Genomic DNA, 23,341 nt, shown 5'->3' on the forward strand with positions numbered 1-23,341 from the left:
AAGGCGCACTAGCACAGGCGGGAATGGCCACAGCGGACCGAGTTCTCTGTGGGGAGGAACAACGTCAAGTGGGAGCCACTGGTAGACCCCCGGAAGGTGCTGATGCCACCACTGAACATCAAATTGGGCCTTATGAAACAATCTGTCAGAGCTCTAGATAAGGAGTCGGCAGCCTTCAAGTACCTTCAAGACTTCTTCCCTAAGCTGTCTGAGGCAAAGGTCAAAGCCGGTGTCTTCGTCGGACCACAGATAAAGAAGATCCTGGAGTGCAATGAATTCCCCAAGAAGCTCACTAGTAAGGAGAAAGTGGCTTGGAACAGCTTTGTCACAGTGGTTCGGGGCTTCCTGGGCAATCACAAGGCCGAAAACTATGTGGAGCTGGTTGAGACTCTGGTGAAGAACTACGGCACAATGGGCTGTAGGATGTCCCTCAAAGTCCATATCCTTGATGCTCATCTTGATAAATTCAAGGAGAACATGGGAGCGTACTCGGAGGAGCAAGGCGAGCGCTTCCACCAGGATATACTGGACTTTGAACGCCGCTACCAAGGACAGTATAACGAGAACATGATGGGAGACTACATTTGGGGGCTGATTCGTGAAAGCGATTTACAGTATAATCGTAAATCTCGAAAAACTACTCACTTCTAAATCTTTTGTAGTCATTTTTGTATTACTTTAGTATAAATACATGTTAATTTGGTTTCATATGTTGTTTTTTTCTGACTTTATGTGAACGAAAAGATACAAATTCGCCAGTTTTCTCATTGGAAATAGGTAAATTTCAAAATATCACTGTCTGGTAACAAAAGCAAAGTTTGTGGGGAATAATAGCCATTTTCTATACTTTTGAGGCATAAGCAATTAGGAAATAACACTTACTACCCAGGAACAAAAATTGTGTTACATCGTGTTATTATTATTATTATTATTATTATTATTATTATTATTGTTTTTATTTTTATTTTTTGCTGCATTGGGGCTGAAGTGCTGACACTCTGGGTAGGCTTTTGGGCTTGTGTGTGTGTGTTTATGTCGTTGTGTGTCCTATGCATGTTTTTATGTTGTGGTGTGTCTGTTTTTATTTTGTGGTGTGTATGTGTGTGTGTGTGTGTGTGTGTGTGTGTGTGTGTGTGTGTGTGTGTGTGTGTGTTTTTATCAGAGTTGTAATGACTTGAGTCAATGACTCGACTCGGAATCAAGTCGCAATTTTTCGTGACTTGAGTCACTGACGTCAAATGACTTAATTCGACTCCCTGCTCAAAAGACGTGACTTGACGACTCACACAAAAAAGTCTCCATCTGACTCGAGTCATTGTCTTTATGATAAAATCAATAACAAACTTATTTCATTTTCAATACATGCAGTCCCTCTCTCACACACGCAGTCATCTTATCATTTTGCACATAAACAGGTTCCTGCCATGTTTGTTAAGACCATTGCTAAGGAAATAGAAATCACCTGCGGTGGTGGAGTTCGCTTTTAATAATTATACAGTCGACCGAGAGAGAAACAAGCAGCTGCATCTTGCCAGCACTGTAAAGCGACAATATGAATAAACTGCATTCACATAGCACCCGTAACTACCACTAAATTTATACCGGTAGGTTTTTAGTTTTTTTTAACGGCTAAAATGAGAATCTGAATTAATTAAAAACTCAGGCACAATGCAACAGCTGTAGTTTTCCTAAATGAGTAGGTAGTCGATATTCGATATTTAAAAAAAAAAAAAAAGCCAGGGCAAATTAAACAACACGGCAGAAAAAGCACTGAATATTTTTATTTTTCAGGTTTTGTTAGCACACAAATGAATGTATGGAAAACATTTCTAAAATTTTACCTAGTGAAAGCTGATAGGGAAGTATTTATTTGGTGCTCATTATTCTCTTTATTTAATGTATGTACAGTATGTATGGTTGTATGTATTTTATCTGTTTATTTATGGACACCATATTTCTTAAGGGAGTTGGTGCTTTGTAGCTATTTTTAAATGTCCCTTTAAATCCAATTCTGAATAAAATGTTGTTTACAGTACACATTTATTAAGCTAATGCAAACATTTGGAAGTTTACCTAAACTAATATTAGTTAGTCCAAGGTCAGTGCTAATCAGGGTCTGTGAAATTAGAGGTTTATGTTTAAAGTCTTTAGTTAAAGACAAAGGCTTAAAACATTTTTCTTTTCTTTCTTATACTTTAACATACATATACATCAAACTTTAACTTAAAGTTTTATGTATATTAAGTATAAGATGAGAAAGTTTAAAAGATTGATTTGTTTTTGTACTTTCTTCAGTACAGTATTATGTTTTGTTATGCCATTAGGACTCCACAGACACCTTTTTATTACGTTTTGTGCTTTTGTGAAACAGTATCTGTTACTTAAAAATGTCTAGTTGATACTTAATGGAAAAAGACACTCCATAGCTCAGCTTACACTAAGAGGAGAGATATGTAGTACAAATTCTATGTTACCTGTGAATTATATAAAACTGAATTATATAAAATTGCCTCAGTTTCTTTATTTTTCCAATTGTCTCCTATGTGTTAAAATCTTGAAGTAATATCTCAACATGAAATAAAATGCCACCAAATTTATTTTAATTTAGTTTATGTATCTGAAACAAAACTATAAGGAAGTGTCAGCGTTGAGAAGTGAGAACATATTTAGATATGTGTTTTGTGGTATCATTCATTACTAAACATCCAACCCAATTAAGCACAGAGAAAGGGGTCTTTATACAGTGGCAAAATGTGCTTATAAATAGATAAAGGAATCAAATTCACGTAATGAAAAGATGAAAACAAAGCAGAAACAGTGGACTTTTAATGGTGAACATAAGTGGGGCAAGTATGACCACATTATTGTTTTGTTTAATGATTCATTTGTTTATGTATAGATTGCTACTCTCATGTAAAACTAATCTGATTAAATCAAGATATCTTGAACTGTCAGAACTAATGACTCGAAGTGACTCGAGCCAGATTGGTGACTCAAGTCTTTACTCCCCAATTTTGGTGACTTGTTACAACAAGTCACCAAAAAGAAAAAAATGTTTTTTATGTTGTGGTGTGTTTATGTTGTGGTGTGTGCGTATATTTGTTTTTGTGTGTATAACCATTTTTGTTCTGTTCCCCTCAACAGGACATTCCCTATCAGAGGATTTCAGATCTATGATGGGCCTGTACACCTCACTAAAAGCACCTTTAAACATTTTATACCTACGTCTGACCGCTACACAAGTGCTGTAGGCTTCTTCCTGAAAAACCCCTGGCAACTCACACCCAGGAACAACATTTCATCTGTTAAGTTTGAAACAAGTGTAAGTTGCACCTCCTTTATTTGTGGATTAGATTTAGAACTGAAAGGGTGCCTTTTCACTGGCACTTTTTATTACCACACAGATAACTGTATATCAGATGGTTAGATTTCTCATTATTATTCAAACGCCTGCACAGCATTTAACCACAGAAACACTTAATCTGCTTGGGGTATAAAGTTGTAAAACTCTTGATTTAACCAGATCAGTGTTTAACTAGCACATCCTTCTCCAGACCTGGGCTTTACTTCTATTTTTTTAACGGAGAAGTTTCCATACCTGTACAGTATATCTTTTAAGAGCGTCCTGATCGAGTGGTTGCCTTTATCCACATTTATCCAATGAATCAGTTAAAACAAATACACAAATTGCATTGAAATAGTTTCATAACATACTGTACATCATACTGTTGCACACAAACAAGGTCAGTCATAACCGCTGGATTTCTTAATGATAAGCACCAGTCTTTGCTCTTTGATGTTTCTATCTAAATAAAGCGTGAGGCTTGTCTCTTTTGTTGCAGCAGTTTCCAAGAGGGGAAGGGTGAAATCTGAATTTCCAGTTAAGAACTGAGGCCATTGTTCTTCATTGAGAAAAGAAAATTTGAATGGAGATACAGTATTTACAGGCAACATACCAAATATAATCATTCACTGAGATCATTGAATCTCCTTTTTTCTAATTTCAAGAAGAAATCTGGAACTTTGAGTAATGCCTGCATACCCATTAGTAAAAGTTCAAGTAGCAACAGCACTTTTGGCTCGCATCTGAAAGCTAAAGTGCTTTTAGCTTTTTTGGTAAAACAAATGCGTTTTCACATCTGGTGTTGTACTTTTCCCATTGACTAAATAGGTTAAGTGTAAAGCTAGTTAGAATGGGATCATCTGAAAATAACTGCAGGGGCTGAAAGTCTGAAATACTGTGTGGTTAGAAAATATATTTACGTTATACTGCCCTCTGCTGGCTATTTACTTTTGTTTTAATGTATACCACTTGGGGACACAAGCTGCTATTGTTCAGAATTTCATATACAGTAGAGTCAATTATCCGATCTTTGATCAGCTGTACTGTCTAATCAACCGAACGCACTTGTAATCACGTGATGAATTACGTGTGGTGTATTGTGCACACAGCTTGTGCTGCTAAAACGGCTATGAGATTTAGCTGCCAAAAAAAGGACCAGCAGACTGAAACAAATGAAAGTTACAGAATTATTCAGACCACCAAAACCTTACCTGGAGCATTGTGTGCTTTAAATGTCGCAGTTAAATTCAAACAGTCACCTCGTTTCTTGATTTTTCTTCTACTTCGTCAGTAAGGGCTGGCGATCCTGTCGGTGTTATTGAGCAGCTAAGAGCTTTTTATTGTATTCATTTCAATTGCACATTATTATAATGCCTTAACAGCAAGTATCAAAGTATAGAAATATTTTACTGAATCTTTAATGATTCCTAAAGTTCTGTAATGTGTCAATTGTACTGAATTGTATTCTTTGATGGTTTTACAAGTTTGGTATATGGTACATTTAATTACAGTATTTAATTACCTTAACTGTAGGTGTTCAAGTTGAATTGTATTAATTGAATGATTTGTGAAGCTTTGTAATTTTGTATGTTTAATGTGATAGAATAGGTTACTAGCTATATATCATCAGTAGGTACTTGTGTACGTTAACTTTATTCTATACATCGTTAAAGGTACAGTAATTGCTATTAATACCTATTCGATTATCCATACAAATCGATTATGCAAACTAGTATCAGTCCCAATTAGTCTGGATAATTGCCTCTATTGTACTGTACAAAACGTATGGTTAAAACTGAGTAACACAGGATTTAGTTTATCAAAACGGTCTTCAAATATGGTTTTGTGTATATTTCAAATACCAGAAGATTATTCTACTAATTTGCTTTACTTTTATTAGGAGTATAACCAACCAACTGCTCTTGGTCTTGTCTAATGTCAGCAAACAATTACAGATCATAAAGATCAGGCACAAAATAAACATTATAATGGAAAAAGCTGTGCTTAAAAATAATAGAATTTTGTTTCACCTGACAGGTTTCTCTTAAAGTTTTCTTTGGAATATCTGGCCCTTGGTTTGAAGAAAACGAACTGGACGGCGACAAAAACTCGATATTCCATGACGTCGATGGCTCTGTGACAGGGTATAAGGATGCATATGTGGGCCGAATGGATAATTTCTTGATTCGCCATCCAGACTGTATCAATGTCACTAAGTGGAATGGGGTCATATGCAGTGGGAGGTATTCTCAGGTAATATAGACCTTAAACTGCGGCTGTTGGTCTGGCAGCTTTTACAGAGGCAATAAACACATTAAGGCCGTGGAAAGGTTAGAATATTATGACACAGTCTGTCAGATATGATGGTGTTGTGGTCACATTGAGCACCACACCTTCCGTTTGCACATAGACTACTGTTGCTACTTGTCAAATTTCATTACTTTTAGAACGTTTCTTTTTTCCCAGCATGTGTATTGAAGGAGGAATCTCGATCCATTGGAAACACAGCACTTTACCCTCTGGATTGGGGTTGTGTACTGTTGTGCAGTAGCTTTATACAGTGCAGTGTAACTACAACATAATAACTTCTATTGTTATTTTTAAAACATTACAAACTTAATGAAAATGCTGGACAAGTGAATATTGATGAAAATATTGGTGAAAATAGTTTCAGCTGTTTTGATGTACAATCTCTCATTTATGCCCATGATTGTTTTTTATTTTTTTAGGTGTTTATTCAGACCTGGGGTTCACAGAATCTGAGTATGTCTATAGTCAGGGATGAGTACCCATCCAGTCCCATGACTCTGAGGGGCATCAACAGCCAGCGGGCCTCCTTTCAGCAGTACCAACCGGTGGTGATGATTGGCAAGAGCTATACCGTTCACTGGAATGGCAGTGCCCCAAAAGAAACCGTTCTGTACCTGATTAACTTTGATAAGTAGGTTCATACTCCAATAACAGAGATTAAGTGGTCAATACAGTATATGCAGAAGTTCTCTCTTTTATATGCACTCACAGGCAGCCTGTGAGACATTCAGATATTTTATTTTCAGTAGAACAATTCAGAGATTGTTCCTGCAAACAGTCTCAGTCCTACAATTTGCCTAAAATCTCCATGCGAGTCTCCTTAAAGGACTAGATCACTTTCTAATTCAATGAGATACTGCATTTCCTCCCCCCCTACTGTATTGAAAAGGTGGGTAACATATGATTCACATCCAACTTGCGTGCATTGTTCTCCTGGCCTACTCAGTCAGGCAGCATTTAATGCTGCTGATTCAAAACTAACTATACATTGATGTCACATTATGAAGTGGTAAAGCCTGAAATTTGTAGCACAATTAACAGGTTTAATGATGATTAACAAATATGCCATCATAAAAAAAAATAATCACTTAAAAGTTCAAGCCCTTAGTGTATTGATATAAACATTTTAGAAAACAACATGTCTAGCTCTGAATTCCTTTTGTTATTGGCAGGGGTGACTGGATTCAGGTTGGGCTTTGCTATCCCCCTGACACCACTTTTCAAGTGATGTCTGATATCTACCAGAGACAGAGTGCTAACTTTGACAGCATGGAGGACTATGGGCCTGCCAGCTCCCTGGAGGATCTGCAGAAGAGCATGTCTGAGAGAAAGTTCTTTTTTGACAACAGCACAGGGTGAGCTCAGTGTGAAATTAGAGTTTCTGTGTTTCCAAATCTTCTGGATGATAATAGGCCACTGCAGTGCACTGAAATATACAGACATGTTCAATGTGTTTCATTTACTGTATATGCTGATATACTGAAGTTTGGTGAGTTTGTGAATGAATAGCCCTTATAAATGTTTACTATGGTCATTTTACAGTTTTCCTATAGTTATACTATGCATTTACCATTGTTTACCATAGCTTTCCATGCTTTTTAAGGTTTTCCAGGCTGTACCTCGCTGGGTTTCACAATGCTTACCTGTGCTTTACCATGCTTTCACTTTTCTTTATTGCACTTTGATATGCTTTTAGTTAGGGGTGCACTGATAAAGATTTTGTGGGCCGATACCGATAGCCAGTGGTTATCTACCAATATCGTCCGATACCGATAATAATAGACAGTGCAGGTAAAGGATTGTAAACAACTAGAACAAGACATAGGGCCTATATTTAAACTGTTTTATAATTATAAATGTTAAAAATGAACAGATTTTGTTTACTTGATGTATTAGACAAAAATGAACAGGTATTGTTTACTTGTTGCATTTACTTCAGAAAATTAATACAAAGAATAACGTAGTATTATGTTGTGTGCTTGACAACAATTTATACATTTGTTTTACAACAGTTACACAAAAATTAACATTTTGCATTTGTACTAGTAAAAACACTTCTGTAGAAAATATATATAAGGTGACATTAACTTTTATAGCCACTTACTGTCAAACATTATTATTATTATTATTTATTTCTTAGAAGACGCCCTTATCCAGGGCGACTTACAATTGTTACAAGATATCACATTATTTTTACATACAATTACCCATTTATACAGTTGGGTTTTTACTGGAGCAATCTAGGTAAAGTACCTTGCTCAAGGGTACAGCAGCAGTGTCCCCCTACCAGGGATTGAACCCACGACCCTCCGATCAAGAGTCCAGAGCCCTAACCACTACTCCACACTGCTGCCCTACATTGAGTATTATAACTTTTACCTATACTGTACAGTAGAAACGAAACGTAGCCTACGCAATGTCAACTACCACAGTGTTAGTTAAATTCTTATTTTAAGCATACACTGCTTAAATGCAGCCCAACTTAAATTGTTCACTTAATCAAAAACAAAAAGATGTCATAAAAATATCCGGTTACAAAATTCAGTCAAACTTGAATTTGTTACTTAACAAAAGACGGCACAGTAATCAATTCCTGCTTCAAAATGCCACTGAATCCACCTGCAACCAATGCAGACTAACACACATTACAAAAGTTAATTTTGAAGTAAATTGTGTGAATAATAATAATAATAATAATAATAATAATAATAATAATAATAATATAATAACAACTTAAACCATCAATGTTATTTAGGATTCAACCTATATTTATTTTTAAAAAGCATCAGAATAGTATACTATTCATCACAGTTCATCATTGGATTTAATGTCAGTTCTGCTGCACACAACTCGCTATCCTATTGTTGTCTTCAGATATTTAAAATAAAAGATCCACCGCTCTTTTTTGAGACATATTTATTGCTGGATGATCGCACGTTACACAGCAGTGGGAAAATGACTGTCTCTGTTCTTGCATCATTGGTAAGCTCGTCTGACCAAACATTAAATTCTGTGCAGGAAAAAATTCAAGCATGAATATCTGTGTACATTATTGACTAAAATAACAAAAACTGCCGATAGTCAGTTGTGTTTTTCATTCCTTATATCGGTGCCATGCCAATAGGCTAGTGAATATCGGTGCACCCCTACTTTTAGTATGGTAGACTTTTATAAGGGAGCATTGTCAGTTACAGTCAATAAGTGCACAGCTAAATCATGGGATTAAGTGTGAAGCAGAAACAATTGTATCCAATTAGAATATGATTAAACACTGGAGCTACCTACAATTCTCCATTTACCCTTTCTAACTGTATGATTTACTGTATAAAATGAAAATTCCAACATCAATTTTAGTTAAAGGGACAGAGAAGGTTAATATTAATAAACTGTCATTAAGCTATAATAATGTTCTTATGTTCTTAATAAGAATTGTGTTTTTGCTTCTTTAGGCTGTTGCTGATATTCTTGCATGCGAAACACAGCAGAGATGGACACAGTTACTGCTCTACTCAGGGTTGTGAGCGGGTGAAAGTCACTGCCACAATTAAGTCCAAAGACACCAGCAACTGCATGACAAAAGCTTATCCAAAGTACTCAAAACCACCAAAGGCCATCATAGCGATGCCACCACGGACCACCACGCAGTGCAGTAACTGTGGAGCTGCTAAGGTAAACCCAAGTGAAAGTCAAACAAAGTATTCCTTGTTCTTGTGGTTGAACTCTAGGTCTGTTTCACACAACATTTGTACGGGGATTTTTTCATTTCACTGTCCTATCCTACATAGCATTTTCCTCCCTTCCCTATTATAGTGTATGCTGGCAATTAACTGCTAGAAAACAAAGTTTTTTGAGATCATAATCTTGTTAGTTTTAGGTTCTTAACCACTATATAACCTGATAGAGATATTGTGGTTGAAACTTGGTTTGGACATTCTTTAGCTCTGACAGAACATTGTGCAATTGTCCATCTTCATACAGTCATCATGGGACTCTTAATTGGGTTGCAGCGATACAGTATATTTAACATCACGATACAAGCTGAACAGAAAATGACAATATCCCAAAATTATCACGATAAATCTGAATCTAGAACTCATATTTTGTTCTTTTTAGATGCTTTTAAATAAAGGAACCGTTGTACAGTATTAATGTCAACAATAATAGTATAGAATACATGTAAACTTTCAAAAGTAGTGCAATAGTACATGCATGTCCAGACAGTAAACAGACTACAACACTAAATACACTTTCAATTCAGTGAATGATGTTCAATTAAGGAAGCAAGCAGGCAAGTCAAGCACAGTTATACTGCATATACACATATAGATACTGAATGCTTTACTAGAAAGAGGGACCCCTATTTTCAGTATTATATTGAATTAAATAGTCACCAGCCCTGGTTTGTATTTTTTAAACAAGTAAACCCTAAATAAGCAAATAACAACATTTTAACTTCACAAAGACTTAACTACAAGTACAAAAAAAAACCTTGCACATCAAAGTATATATTGAAATGTTTATATTTATGGTTGTAATTAAAGTTGCAAGTGGAGATATAAACTATATACATGCATATTATTGAACACATTTTTGGATAGTATTTTTCTTTTTTTTGTATAGTATTTTTTATTTGTTTTTTTTAAATAAGTAACTTTGCCCAAAATTATATGGTTTAAAAAAAAAAAAAGAGGAGACGAACATCAACCACTGTACAGCATTAATGCAAAACGGCTACAGAAAAACAAAAGCGAGTTGTGCTTACAATTGAAAAAAAGTTGGAAGTACTTTCACTTCTGGAAAATGTAATTACCAGGGATAAAATAGCACAATATTTTGTAATTTTAAAGAGCACTGTGTCTGATATTAAAAAGTCTGCCTCAGAGATTTAAAAGTTTGCAGTCTTTGATAGAAGCGGTGGGATTTTTGAGATCTATTGTTGCTCGAGATGAGTACTTGAGCATTACAATTTCCGAGTACTCGAATCAAACGCCACTCTCCTCTACATACTGTACTAGTGTACATAAACCTCCCAAACATTGCCACAAGTCCTATTTTAAATGTCAAACTAACACAATCAAGTAATATATTAAGTGATTAATATAATGTTTGCCTTCTTGTGCAGTTAATTGTATATGGTCAAGTAATACTAAATAACGTAAAGTACCGTATTACTTCGAATTAACTCCGCCCTTGAATTAACACCTCACTCAGATATCAGCTTTTTAATAGACGCTGCCCTCGAATAAACGCCGCTCTCAAAAAAGAAATGTAAAGGTATTTTTTTTCTACCCTGTTCAAAAAATAAAGAAAGAAACACACAACTCTGGCTATGTACATGTGACGCCCCCGAAGAGACTGCAACCTCAGTCCAGCATGTAATACAAACTAATGTACACCCACCTTAGTAAGCAAATGTTATTTTATAGTACAGTCCCGACAGACAACCCAAGATGAGCTACTTACAGCATAGCAGTCCTTCACGTCCCTTTTTTTTCAGGCAGAGTTCAGTGCCAACACAGCAGTGGATAAAACAAGGGCTGTCTGTTTACCTCATCCTCAGATTGGATGGTGAAAACTTAAACTCAGAGGAACTTGGAGCTTTGCCGGTCACTCGAAGCGCTATCCGAAAGCTGGCTGAAGACATCTTCTTGTAGGGGGTTTAGTTTTGTTTTTTATTCAATTGGAATTTTACTCAGTCCTGTACAATTTTATATAAAAAAACTTGCTTACTATCTATGAGAAGATTTAGTCTCGGTTTCTCTTACAGAGAAATTACAAACAAGCAGGTAAATTACAGTGAGAAAAAAAAATAAATTAGAGCCTCTCATGGCGCCGTTTCAAAAATGCCTTAAATCATTTAATAAAATATTGCAGGGTTTGTAAAAAAGCTTACAGAACAATTTCAAGTGAAAAAAGCCTTCCACCTATGGGAAGATTGGGGAATGGGGTCCACGAGTCTGTGGTAATTGCAACTTTTTCTCCCTTTTGAAAGTTTCGTATGAACAACTGCAGCACGATTTTCTTTTTTCAGCCTCACTGTTTTTGTTTTATGGGTCAGCACAGTAGTGGGATAATCTTACGTCGATTTCAAAACTGCAGCATTCACAATTCACACGCACTGTCCTCATAGGGGATAACATGATTACTCCCTGTTCAGCCAAATCTATAGCAAATGTTGTTATGGATGTTTGCTTTTTATTGCCATCAGTAACTCCATCCACAATAATTCTGAATGTTTTCATTTCAAACTGTGAACTTGTGTTTTTGTGGTACAGAAAATTAGTTTGGCATAATTATTTATATACCACGGTTTTCTTGTTCCTCAAAATACTTCCAAACGTGGCTTCTTTTGTTTAGAGATGCCATTTTAAATATATAACAAACTCAGAAAAAAATGCTGATCATTAACGTTATTTAACCCCGTCGTGGAATTGATACCGTACCACGCCTACTACAGGCATGAAAACACACACAGTGCACCAGTGAAGCGCCAGATCGACCGAGAATAAAACCCGCCCCAGTGTCAATCTTTCTGTTGCACCAATTAGAAAAGCTACTTGGAGGCAATTGCCAAACCCCTTCCTTTTTATAATATCCGCCCTTACTGTGGCACAAGAGCAGTCTGATATGCGACGGACAAATGATGATAAATTACAAAAATTAATGCATAAAAAATATGCGTTTGGTGACATTTGTCACATGACCGGTTATAATATTATTAAACGTTTAACTTCTTTAAAGTTTAAATATTTAAAAGTTCCATCCCTAGTTATGTAGTGCTGTGTCATGTTTTTTTACAAGATGAAACAGATTCGTATCACACATTTCTTTCATAATTTTGAATTGTGTAGGTTTATGGGACTGCTTTCTATTAATGATCTAATACACCCCTTGGTGTGTAGCAAATAGATCAATGACATCAATCAATCGATCAATCAATCAATCAATCAATCAATCAATCAATCAATCAATCATCTCCCAAATAAATGTGCAAAAACTCACAGCCCTAGCTGTCATACCTACAGTAAAAAAAGGTGAGTGGTGAGGCATTGACTCAGACGGGCGAAATTACAGGCATTATTGCAGAGGGAGTATTTTTAATATTTGGTAGATAGATTTTTGTCACTGATCTACACAAAATAGTCCATAATGTCGAAGTGGGGGAAAAAATCTACATATTTTTCAAAATTATTTACAAATAAAAAACTGAAAAGTCTTGATTGCATAAGTATTCACCCCCTTTGCTGTGACACCCCTAAATAAGCTCTGGTGCAACCAAATGCCTTCAGGAGTCACATAATTAGTTGAATGGAGTCCACCTGTGTGCAATTAAAATGTCACATGATCTCCGATTTAAATACACCTGTTTCTGGAAGGCCCCAGAGTTTGTTAGAGAGCATATCTAAACAAAGCATCATGAAGACCAAGGAGCTATCAAAACAAGTCCGGGATAAAGTTCTGGAGAAGCACCAATCAGGGTTGGGTTATAAAAAAGTACCCCAAACTTTGAACATCCCCCGGAGCACCGTTAAATCCATTATTAAAAAATGGAAAGAATATGTCACAACCGCGACTGCCTAGATAAGGCCGTCCACCAAAACTCAGTGACCAGGTAAGGAGGGCATTAGTGAGAGAAGCAACCAAGAGGCCAATGGTAACTCTGAAGGAGCTGGAGAGATCCACAGCTGAGATGGGAGAAACCGTCCATGGGACAACTATAACCCGGACACTCCACAAAGCTGGGCTTTATGGAAGAGTGGCGAGAAGAAAGCCATTGCTGAAAAAAACCCATATCAAATCCCTTTTGGATTTTGCCAAAAGGAATGTGGAAAAAGGTTCTCTGGTCTGATGAAACCAAAATTGAACTTTTTGGCCTTAGCGCAAAACGCTATGTGTGGCGCAAAGCCAACACTGCTCATCACCCTGAGAACACCATCCCCACGGTGAAGCATGGTGGTGGCAGCATCATGTTATGGGGATGCTTTTCATCGGCAAGGACTGGGAAACTGGTCAGGATTGAGGGCAAGATAGATGGAGCCTGTTGAAGGGTGGGGGAAATCACTGACACCGGAGACAGAAAGCTGGGTTTCTAAACACCCCTTGGGTGCACTATTTATTTCTCGCCACAAGGTGGCACTGAGACACTGTTGTTACCAACGATGGTAAAGGTGTCTCAGTGCTCACCTATAGCGCACACGCCATTGCAATAAATCATAAGAAAACAGAAGGCAAAAAGAAAACAAAAATAAATACAAAAAATCTACAAAATAAAGATACTGCACTCAGCAGCCAAAACAAACGCCAACCTTCGCTAGCCGCACGACCTGGGATTCCGTCCTACACTCACCCTGTTCCCTCACTACTCTATACAATTCGGGGGTCTGCCCATTTATTTTCCCCGCTACAGGGTCTCTGCTGGCCCATTCATTAAAATCTGGCAGACCTGAGGAAACAGTAGAGCATTATCTTATAGGGCCAACAATCACCCCAAGACCCGCCTCCCAGCCATTCAGAGAGAGGGAAAGTCCACACACCCCCTCTCCCACCTCCCCGTGTCACGGCCATGACTGACAGGCGGTTGTTGGACGACTGCTGCCCTCTTCCTGCAGCACTGTGAACACGCCAGCAGAGTCAGCACAGGTCTCCCCCTGTTACAGAGCCAAATACAGGTAAAATTCTAGAGGAAAACCTGTTTCAGTCTGCAAGAGACCTGGGACTGGGGCGAGGTTCACCTTCCAGCAGGACAATGACCCTAAACACACAGCCAAAGCTACACTGGAGTGGTTTAAAAACAAGACTATCTGCCCACAGTTCTGGACAATTTAATGTTACACTACACTCTGAACAAAAAAAATTCTAGCCCACCGGCACCTCATTCCTCCCCCACCAAATCATAGTTTATACACCCTTTTCCCTGCACATTTACAATGTTACTGAGCCAGTTGCAAGGGCAGTCATTCATTCCAATCTCCGGGTCTCTGCACTGACTTATATACAAGTGTTAGGCCCGACCTGTGCCTCATTCAAATTATATGCAGCATAGACTATGTGGGCCTAGGGACCCTAATACCTGCTGCACATGAAGTGATCTCATACTGTGGCAGTAAAAGTTCAGTGAGGGACTGCTGTACTCTACACACATATTTTAGTGAAAAATTACATTGATAGAGAGATTCCATTCCCACTCACCATGTGTCCCGGCTGAGCCAGAAAAATCAAGAACTGCAACAATTTAAAGCACACTATGCTCCATCTAAGATTTTGGTGGTCTGAGTAATTCTGTAACTTTCATTTACCTCAGTTTGCTGGTCCTTTTTTGGCAGCTAAATCTCGGGTGCGTTTGGTAGATTAGACAGTGCGGTTGATCAAAGATTGGATAATTGACAGTCTACTGTACATTGTTGTGTAATTACTATAGTTTGTTTAACCAGCATTTTTTGTTTTGTTTTGTTTTTTTAAAAGATGGTATTTACAAGTGATCCTCATAAAACCTACCTCCAAGCACAGATTAAATCCCTCAGCAAGGAAGAGATACAACAAGGAGATAACGAATCATTTATCACAGTAGGTGACATTTATATTACATTGTTTTGGAGATATAGAAGATTACATGTGTGAAATACTATGTACTATGGTACTTATTCACAAAGTTTAAATCATGGTAATTATTTAACTGTTTGATTTATGAGGTGCCTTTTCACAATACTGTTGGTTTATTTTTTTATTATTATTTTTTTACTGTAAATAAAGTGTGTATAAACATTCTCAGTTTTAGGTTTAAATAGTTCTTTTGAAAAATGAGAAGAAACTAATAAACTCTATATAAGAGTTGAATATGGTTTACTGAACTGCAAACTTGATCTAAATAATCAAAATTACAACACAGTCCTGAAGAAAACCTGACAGCTGTTTTCACCACAATTCCCACTAATATTGGACTACATGAACCTTAAATAAGGTTTGTAGTTCTAGACCAGGGCTAATTTGATTCTGTCAACCAACCATACAGGTATATGCAGTACATTTTGTTTTGTTTTTCCTGAATAAGGCCCAATGTTTTTGTAAAGCCAAAAACTCCAATGATTTGACCCAAGAGTGTATTAGATTACAGTGTTTAAAGCCTTTCCCAGTATCTTTAATAGACCCAGCTGAATATCTTTATACACTCTTAGACAAAAGTATTGGCACCCTACGCTTATTATACCATAATTTTAAGGTAACAGATTAAGGACAAGCATTTAGTAAACTTTAACCACTTTTTAATAAAATAAAAAGCTAAATACGCAAATTCTTTGTAATTTTACTAATAATATTTATCAAAATCAAACAAACTTATTTATTTGTTCATGGCAAAAGTATTGGCACCCTGCTTTATTTTTTTATGTCCTCTTTTATTACAGCTTTCAGAAGTTTATGATAATTCTTAACCAGTATGTTACATCTTGCTGGTTAAATGTAGACCCATTCTGTTTTGCATATTTCCTTCAGCTCAGACAGATTGGATACACAATGCTTGGCTAAAGTTTTTTCAGATCAGTCCAAAGCATTTCTATTGGACTGAGATCTGGTAATTGAAAAGGCCATTCTAGAACTTTTTATCTCCATTTTCTTCAAGAGTTAGCCATATGCTTTGTGTCATTGAATGTCTCCAGTCCCTGAACTGCTAAACACCTCCATATCATACATGTTTTAATTGTAGGTACAAGGTTTTCTACAAACCATACTGTGGTCCGTTTTGGGGGGGAAAGCTCTATTTTGGTCTCATTGGACCAGAGAAATTTGTTGAAGAATGCTTCAGTTTCCTGTTTAAAGAAACTGGCAAAATTTAGATGGTTTGTTTTATGAATTTTCTTTAAAAGTGGTTTGCAGCGAGGTCTACATGTATACAACTCTTCTGTGTTCAGGTGTCTTTGTACAGTTCTTTCATGCACTATTATGCCTGATGCTTATAAATCTTTCTTGGCTGTTAATCTTAGATTTTTTTTTTTTAGCTGCTCGGACGATTCTCTTACCTGCTGTACCCATAATTCTCTTTGGATGTCCACTTCTTTCAAGCGTTTCAGATGAATTTGTTCTGTGGTACTATTTGATTATTGCTCTGATTGTGGATTTTGGTATTCTGTAGCCATTCCCTTTGTTGTAGTTTGCTACAAGTGCTTTTCTCAGATATGAATCCGACTCCTTTGTCTTGACTGTCATCTGCTATGTTGCCAAAACATTCTTCTTCAACAGATGTTGGAAATAATTCACTTTTTTAGGCTGTTGACTTTATAATGCATCCTAATTATTGTGTAATGGTTTTCAATCAATTAATATGTTTAATTGGTTCTTAAATGTTTACAGACTTTTAATGTAAAGGTGCCAATAATTTTTTCATGAACAAATACAGATGAACCCGCTTTGTAGCATGATTGCTGTGCAGGCGATCATGTAAGCCATGTTTCACGTTTGTCTAGCAGTGTTTTAATACTGTACATTTAGTCGTTCTTTACATTTAAACAAATGCATATAATTTACTACAGTACGTTTTGTATCATTAACTGGAACGAAACAGTTTGTGTCTATCTAAAAAAGGCATGAATTGTCGACTGATGAGAGCTATCAATTAGGCATTGCACTTGATGGATTTTTTTTGTGTGTGTGCATTTGTATAAGACTGACTTAAAGAAGAACATTTTGGTGACGTTGGTGTTGGTGTTTTGTAACGGAATTGTATCCCGTTAAGACCGCCCACGCAGTATTTAACAGGCTGCACAAAACATGACAATAAGCGGGTTTGTGAGATGATATTAAGAGAGGTAATTAATCTTAAAGAACCTATGGTGCATGGCAAGTGGTTTTTGAAAAATTGTGTTAATAAACAGGGTATGATATTAAGGGAGGTGATATAAACGGGTTCATCTGTATTTTAAATTGCTCAGGTGCTTTTTTATATATAAATGTTTGCTAAACTACCAGAAATCAGTGGCTAATGTTCACCAAATGCTTTTATTTAACACGTTTTCTTGAATGATCTTTTATTAAGTGTATGGTGCCAATACTTTTGTCTGTGGCTAGAACTGTTTACCCTGATGGTCAGTCCAAACATTAGGTCTCAATTCTTTAATTGTGATTTCATACTTTTCCAACACTGTGAAAGTAATCATATTATTTACAGATTTATAACATGCCCGTGTAACCAGTATTCCATTCATTCCAAAATGAGCTCCCTTCATTTAGATTAATTCTTCTAAAATTTAAATTAATTTATACTTTATTTCTTGTTTCCTCTAGGTAAATGGTGAAATGTTCTCCTTTGCAGAGTCAGGATTTTTCCTAGTTATTGTTGATGCGTGCACTGGCAAAGTCACAAAAAACACATTGTTCTTTCAGCTGGATGCTAAAATGGAAAAGTATTTAAATACTGGAATCCCCCAAAGGTAAGGGAAAGATTTGGGTTTGTTTTACCTGCCACAAAGTTACAGCATATTAATGCAGGAACCTAGGATGTGTGTTATTTGGTTTGGAAAGTGTATAATACATAGAGGTATTAAATAGGGCTTGAAGTTTTCAGTTTTAGCCGATAATAACCAAAAAAAAAAACCACTCCGGAAGACCTATTTAGAAAATTGGGTCTTGTATTCAATATGTGATAAACTAGGAAATGAATTGAGTTGAGAAGTTGAGTTGAGAAGAAAACAATGTGAACAACGTGTGAGCTGCTGTCATACAACTATAACATTGGAATCTGTCTGCACCCAGCTGAATTATTTATAGAATAGTTATTTCCTCACCACATCCGAACCCCAGTGTGATACATACGCGGGCGGTAATGGGACGTAAAACAAAATCTGGTTACTTTACATTGCCTGAAATCTAATGTGGGTATTCTCACTTCAAAACAGTAAGTTAACATTTGTATATGTGTTAGTGAAATGTACATGCAATTTATTATAGAAACTGAAAATTGATGCGTTTTGAGTGGTGCTTATTTTTAATAACCAATTTTGCCAAATAATAATACAAAACAGAAGAAAAATCTAAACTAAAAAATAACATTGAAAAATTCAAGCCCTAGTGATTTAAGCAATGTTAATGAACAAATGCTTTGTCTATCCTAACACATTTTAAAGTCCAAAGGCAATATTTATCAATTATTCCCACTTTCCTTGCCTTGTGGCCTCTGAGAATTAGTTTGGTGTAACAGTTATAGACAGTGTACGTTCTCCTATATTCCTTAACCCCAGGGGGTTCATATTTACATGAAGGTGCCAAACCTAGACCGAGATTAATCCTAAATAGACTATAAAACCATGCAATAACATGTGTGAGCATCAAATTAGTTACCTAAGTAGCATTTTGTATCTTGCCTTTATAACCTTCTGTTGCATTGTGTCCATCATACTGAGCATTAAAGCAGGTGGCACAGATGGTATGTTGTGCATATACTGTTCTCTCCAGTGAATAAATAGAAAACTACAAACTAAATGATTTACTGAAGTTGAGTTCTGATTAACTGATGATTTTAAGCTGATCTTTTTTTGTTCTTTTGTTCTGTTAGTAAAACAAAAACCAGTGGATTTATTTCTGCATACCGAACCAAGATGTATTATAAATAGATAAAATGCATAAGGCTTGTTAAGGAAAAAAGAAGGTGGTGGATTATCATTTCAGCTTGCAATAAATCAAGTGTGGAGAAACCAAAATGTATACTGCCATTGCTACTTCATGAACTCTTCATGCAGTTTCATTTCAGCAAAACACAGCAGACTCCCTTCTAAGTCTGAAGATTTCTCTGTATTAGGACCCACTTCCTATTAAGACTATTTGGTTGTCGTAATAAAGGGATTCCACTGTTTTTAGTAAAGACATTTGAATGATGCATCCTATTTTTTATTAAAAAAAAAAATCTGGATATCCGTTTTTTTTTTTTTTAAAGTTCCCTTTTTTTCAGTATACTTAACATGGTTTCTTTTGCGTTTCTTGCTCTTGTGCAGGGTACACAGTACTGAATTTCTGCACTGAACCGAGTAAGGTACACGTGCTGAGGTAGGGCCTTTCGAAGGTTTGGTGAAAAAATATGAAACGGTTCCTGAGTTATTAATAATAAAAGATAACAGTCTAGCATCCAGGACTTTTTGAAATCCTCTTGTCAAGGAATCCTGCCCCTGAAGGAGTGTGCTTGTACATGAGCAGTTTGCTGATGAGGCCAGCAAAAATGTGTGTAAGTGACATCAGGCCACTGTGGGATCTGTAGTTCTGGGGGACCCTGTAAACCAGGGGTGGGCAATCCTGGTCCTGGAGGGCCGGTGTCCCTCCTGGCTTTTGTTCCAACTGTGCTCTAAATTACTTAATTGTACTGATTATTACCAATTATTGGTCTAATTAAGTAATTTAGAGCACAGTTGGAACAAAAGCCAGGAGGGACACCGGCCCTCCAGGACCAGGATTGCCCACCCCTGCTGTAAACAGTGTAATCACATAGACACATGCTCCCGATTGAACTACAACTCCCAGAATGCATACCAAACAGCTTGATGAGTGTTGTTTTGTTAATACAACTTGACAAAGGCAGCAGAGCATCCAATTTTAGTAGTCAGTAAAAACTAAAATAAAAAACATGTCAGTCAGTGATACAAGGTGAATAACCAGTTAAATATATACTGTACACAGAGGCTGCAGAGCGCCACTGTGAGGGCAGCAATAAGTAACTTGTGAGATGTTTAACTCTTTGCTATTGGACGTTGGACCTGGTAAGTCCTCAAAAACAATCGCTCAGTGCTGCGTGCCGTTATTTCACTTGGGATTGTTATATTGATATAATGTTATATTGGAATATATTGATTAGCAGGTTTATTACTGTCTCGCATTTCATGAATTTAAATTCCAGATTAAAACACTGGGCTGATTGTCTACCTTTACTTGTAAGCCTGTGTTTTTTTTTATTCTTTTCATCAGTTAAATCCTTTACATTTGAAAATGGTCTCATATTAGAAAAGTGTTAAGGAATAGATTTTTTTTTTTCTGTTAGCAGCACAGGTGCCTCAGCCTTTTAAAACACAATTTTTTGTGACATTTTCAGCGTAGATGCAGAATCTCATTGTAAGTGCAGTTTAAGATTACATTTAATCGAATCACTTTGTAACTGCAGTTTAACACCAAAAAAGCACTAAAAACACATTGTAATAGTAGCCTGTAATAGAATCACATTGTAACTACAGATTAACACTAGGCTGTAATAAAATTACATTGTAACTGCAGTTTTACACTAGATTGAAATAATCATTGTAACTGCAGTTTAACACCACAATGTAGTACAATTCCATTAGAACTGCAGTCTAACATTACATTTATAGAATCACTTCAAGTTCTAACCTTAGTGAAGAATGAGCAATATGTTAAATCCTTGCTCTCATGATTTCATGATTTTTTTTTTTTTTTACTGTTAATGAAGATTGCATTATAAATTGTTCAGTAATAGATGATAATTAAAGAGGTTTTTATGGATGAAACATAAGAGGCATTTTAAAACCTTGTGAAATATTTTTGTAAAGTAGATACGGTTCTGCAGCCTGAAGTGGGTGTGTATGTGTTGAAGTGTACATGTATATCCATTGCTACAGCACCGGTGGATCATCATGATGGATGTCTCTTGTGTCATCTGGAAAGAGTTGCATGTTCTATGTGTTACCTGCGGTTGCTTGTGTTGTCTGGTTCCTTTGGCTGGGGGTTGGAATGGCGAGTTAGGGTAAAAACCCCAAATCCACATTTCCTTGCTTTTGTGGCAACGAGTTCAACCCTAACTGCTGCATTAATATTGCATTAATAATATATGTTTAGGCATATGTATTGGATATGTGTTGTAAGATTACTTCCAAAATTAAAAAAAAAAAAAAAAAAAAAAAAAAATCTAATTGGCATTTTGCATATGAACAAACTTAAGGGGATGGGGAGGGGAGAGGTTTGGTCGTTTGGGCATTTAAAAAAACAATCCCAAACAGCAGAGGGGTTTCGAGACATTTCTTTCAATACAGCTTACGCTATACAATGATGAAGAAATTAAAGGTTTGCCTCTGGATATCGCAAGCTGGAGGGGGGAGGGGCAGACAGTGCTCAGTTTTCAAAATTAAAATTATTAGTGTCAGCGTATATTTTGTATGTTTCAAACATATTCTACCATGGCACTTCTCTTACACTGTCTTATACACCAGGTATTCAGTACATATTTTACTGAAGCACTACAAGCACTATAGGTACCCTCCTCCAGTGCTTTGGCATACTATACCCTGCTCCATACACGGCGCCGGTAGTGGATTTTAATACAATAACTTTTGTTTACGTAATATGCATTATACGTCCACTTTTTTTGCATGTGAGTGACATTTTAATGTGTAATTTATAGTATTCACACATTGTCAAATTGGTTCTGTTAACCACCCAGCGGCTTATCCTGTGATTTCCACGTGGAGCGCATGTCCAAATTTGTCACTCCTGTGAGAATAGCATGGAGGGGGTTATATGTGCATCTGCAAAGTTTAACACGTATTTTTGACGTGCTTCAATGAATAAATAGGCAGATTACATGGTAAACTTGTCTGCAGTTTTGTTTTTCACTGGCAGATGGCAGCAGTCCCTAAGAAATGTTCTTGACAAGCTGGCTCATCCATAGATAGCACAGCTGGGAGTAAAGAATGGACACCTGCAGCTACAGAGAATGAGATGAGGGTTTTATTTCTTTGTTGGTGTTACAGGGGGTTGTAAGGGAACCTTGTCAGGATTGGTACTGGTCAAAACAACCGATGTATTTATTTATTGTACCTACACTTCACAGATAATAATGCACATGAGGGAGGCTGTGTGGGCCAGTGGTTAAAAAAAAAGGGCTTGTAACCAGGAGGTCCCCGGTTCAAATCCCACCTCAGCCACTGACTCATTGTGTGACACTGAGCAAGTCACTTAACCTCCTTGTGCTCTGTCTTTCGGGTGAGACGTAGTTGTAAGTGACTCTGCAGCTGATGCATAGTTCACACACCCTAGTCTCTGTAAGTCGCCTTGGATAAAGGCATCTGCTAAATAAACAAATAATAATCTACAGTACCTGAAACTGGGGGAAGATACAGTATATGACTTGATTTGAAAATTTGCAACGCTAGTTTTCTGATGTATATGTGCTAGATAAAGACGTTAGCATTGATGAGTTTGAAGAGTGTCTGCTTTGAAATCTATTACACAAAAAATAATTTCTAAAAAGTGATATGCCTGCACAATTATTATAATGTTATTATAATGCTGCAAATGTAAAAAAAAAACATTATTTATAGATATATAATGCTGCCGTTGGGGGAAAAAATGTGTTATGTTGTGATCTATATTGTTATAATGCTACAATTGTAAACACATTGTTGTTATTTTGTCATTTAAGTTCTCTTGAAATAATATATTTCCATTTTTCATAACAATAGAAAAGTATATTTAAAAAAAAAAAAAAAAGCAACATTGTTTTGAAAACTGTCCAAATTGCTTATTTGAGGGCTAAGAATGAAAAATGCAAAACTACAAAATATTGCCAAAGTAAATGGGAAGCTGGGTGGTTAACAGAGAGGAAAAAAATAAAAAATAACAGTGCGTGAATGCCACCTAATGAACCTTTGAAGGTTTAAAATTACCTTCGAATTCCTAGCTAGCGAACTAACCTTCGAACACAGCCCT

General features: G+C 36.5%; 1 protein-coding gene across 3 annotated transcripts in view; it reads left to right on the forward strand.

Moving 5' to 3' along the window:
* cemip2 (cell migration inducing hyaluronidase 2) overlaps window positions 1-23,341 on the forward strand; it is a 71,083-nt gene that overhangs the window by 45,422 nt on the left and 2,320 nt on the right. For all 3 annotated transcript variants that reach the window (XM_059025683.1, XM_059025690.1, XM_034035100.3), the window contains 7 exons: window positions 3,145-3,322; window positions 5,381-5,596; window positions 6,073-6,284; window positions 6,826-7,008; window positions 9,103-9,322; window positions 15,116-15,217; window positions 17,927-18,072. In XM_059025683.1, coding sequence (XP_058881666.1) covers window positions 3,145-3,322; window positions 5,381-5,596; window positions 6,073-6,284; window positions 6,826-7,008; window positions 9,103-9,322; window positions 15,116-15,217; window positions 17,927-18,072 — 1,257 coding nt within the window. The remainder of the gene's footprint in view (window positions 1-3,144; window positions 3,323-5,380; window positions 5,597-6,072; window positions 6,285-6,825; window positions 7,009-9,102; window positions 9,323-15,115; window positions 15,218-17,926; window positions 18,073-23,341) is intronic.

The sequence above is a fragment of the Acipenser ruthenus genome, chromosome 1 (genome assembly GCF_902713425.1).
Source record: "Acipenser ruthenus chromosome 1, fAciRut3.2 maternal haplotype, whole genome shotgun sequence".
NCBI classification, from domain to species: Eukaryota; Metazoa; Chordata; class Actinopteri; order Acipenseriformes; family Acipenseridae; genus Acipenser; species Acipenser ruthenus.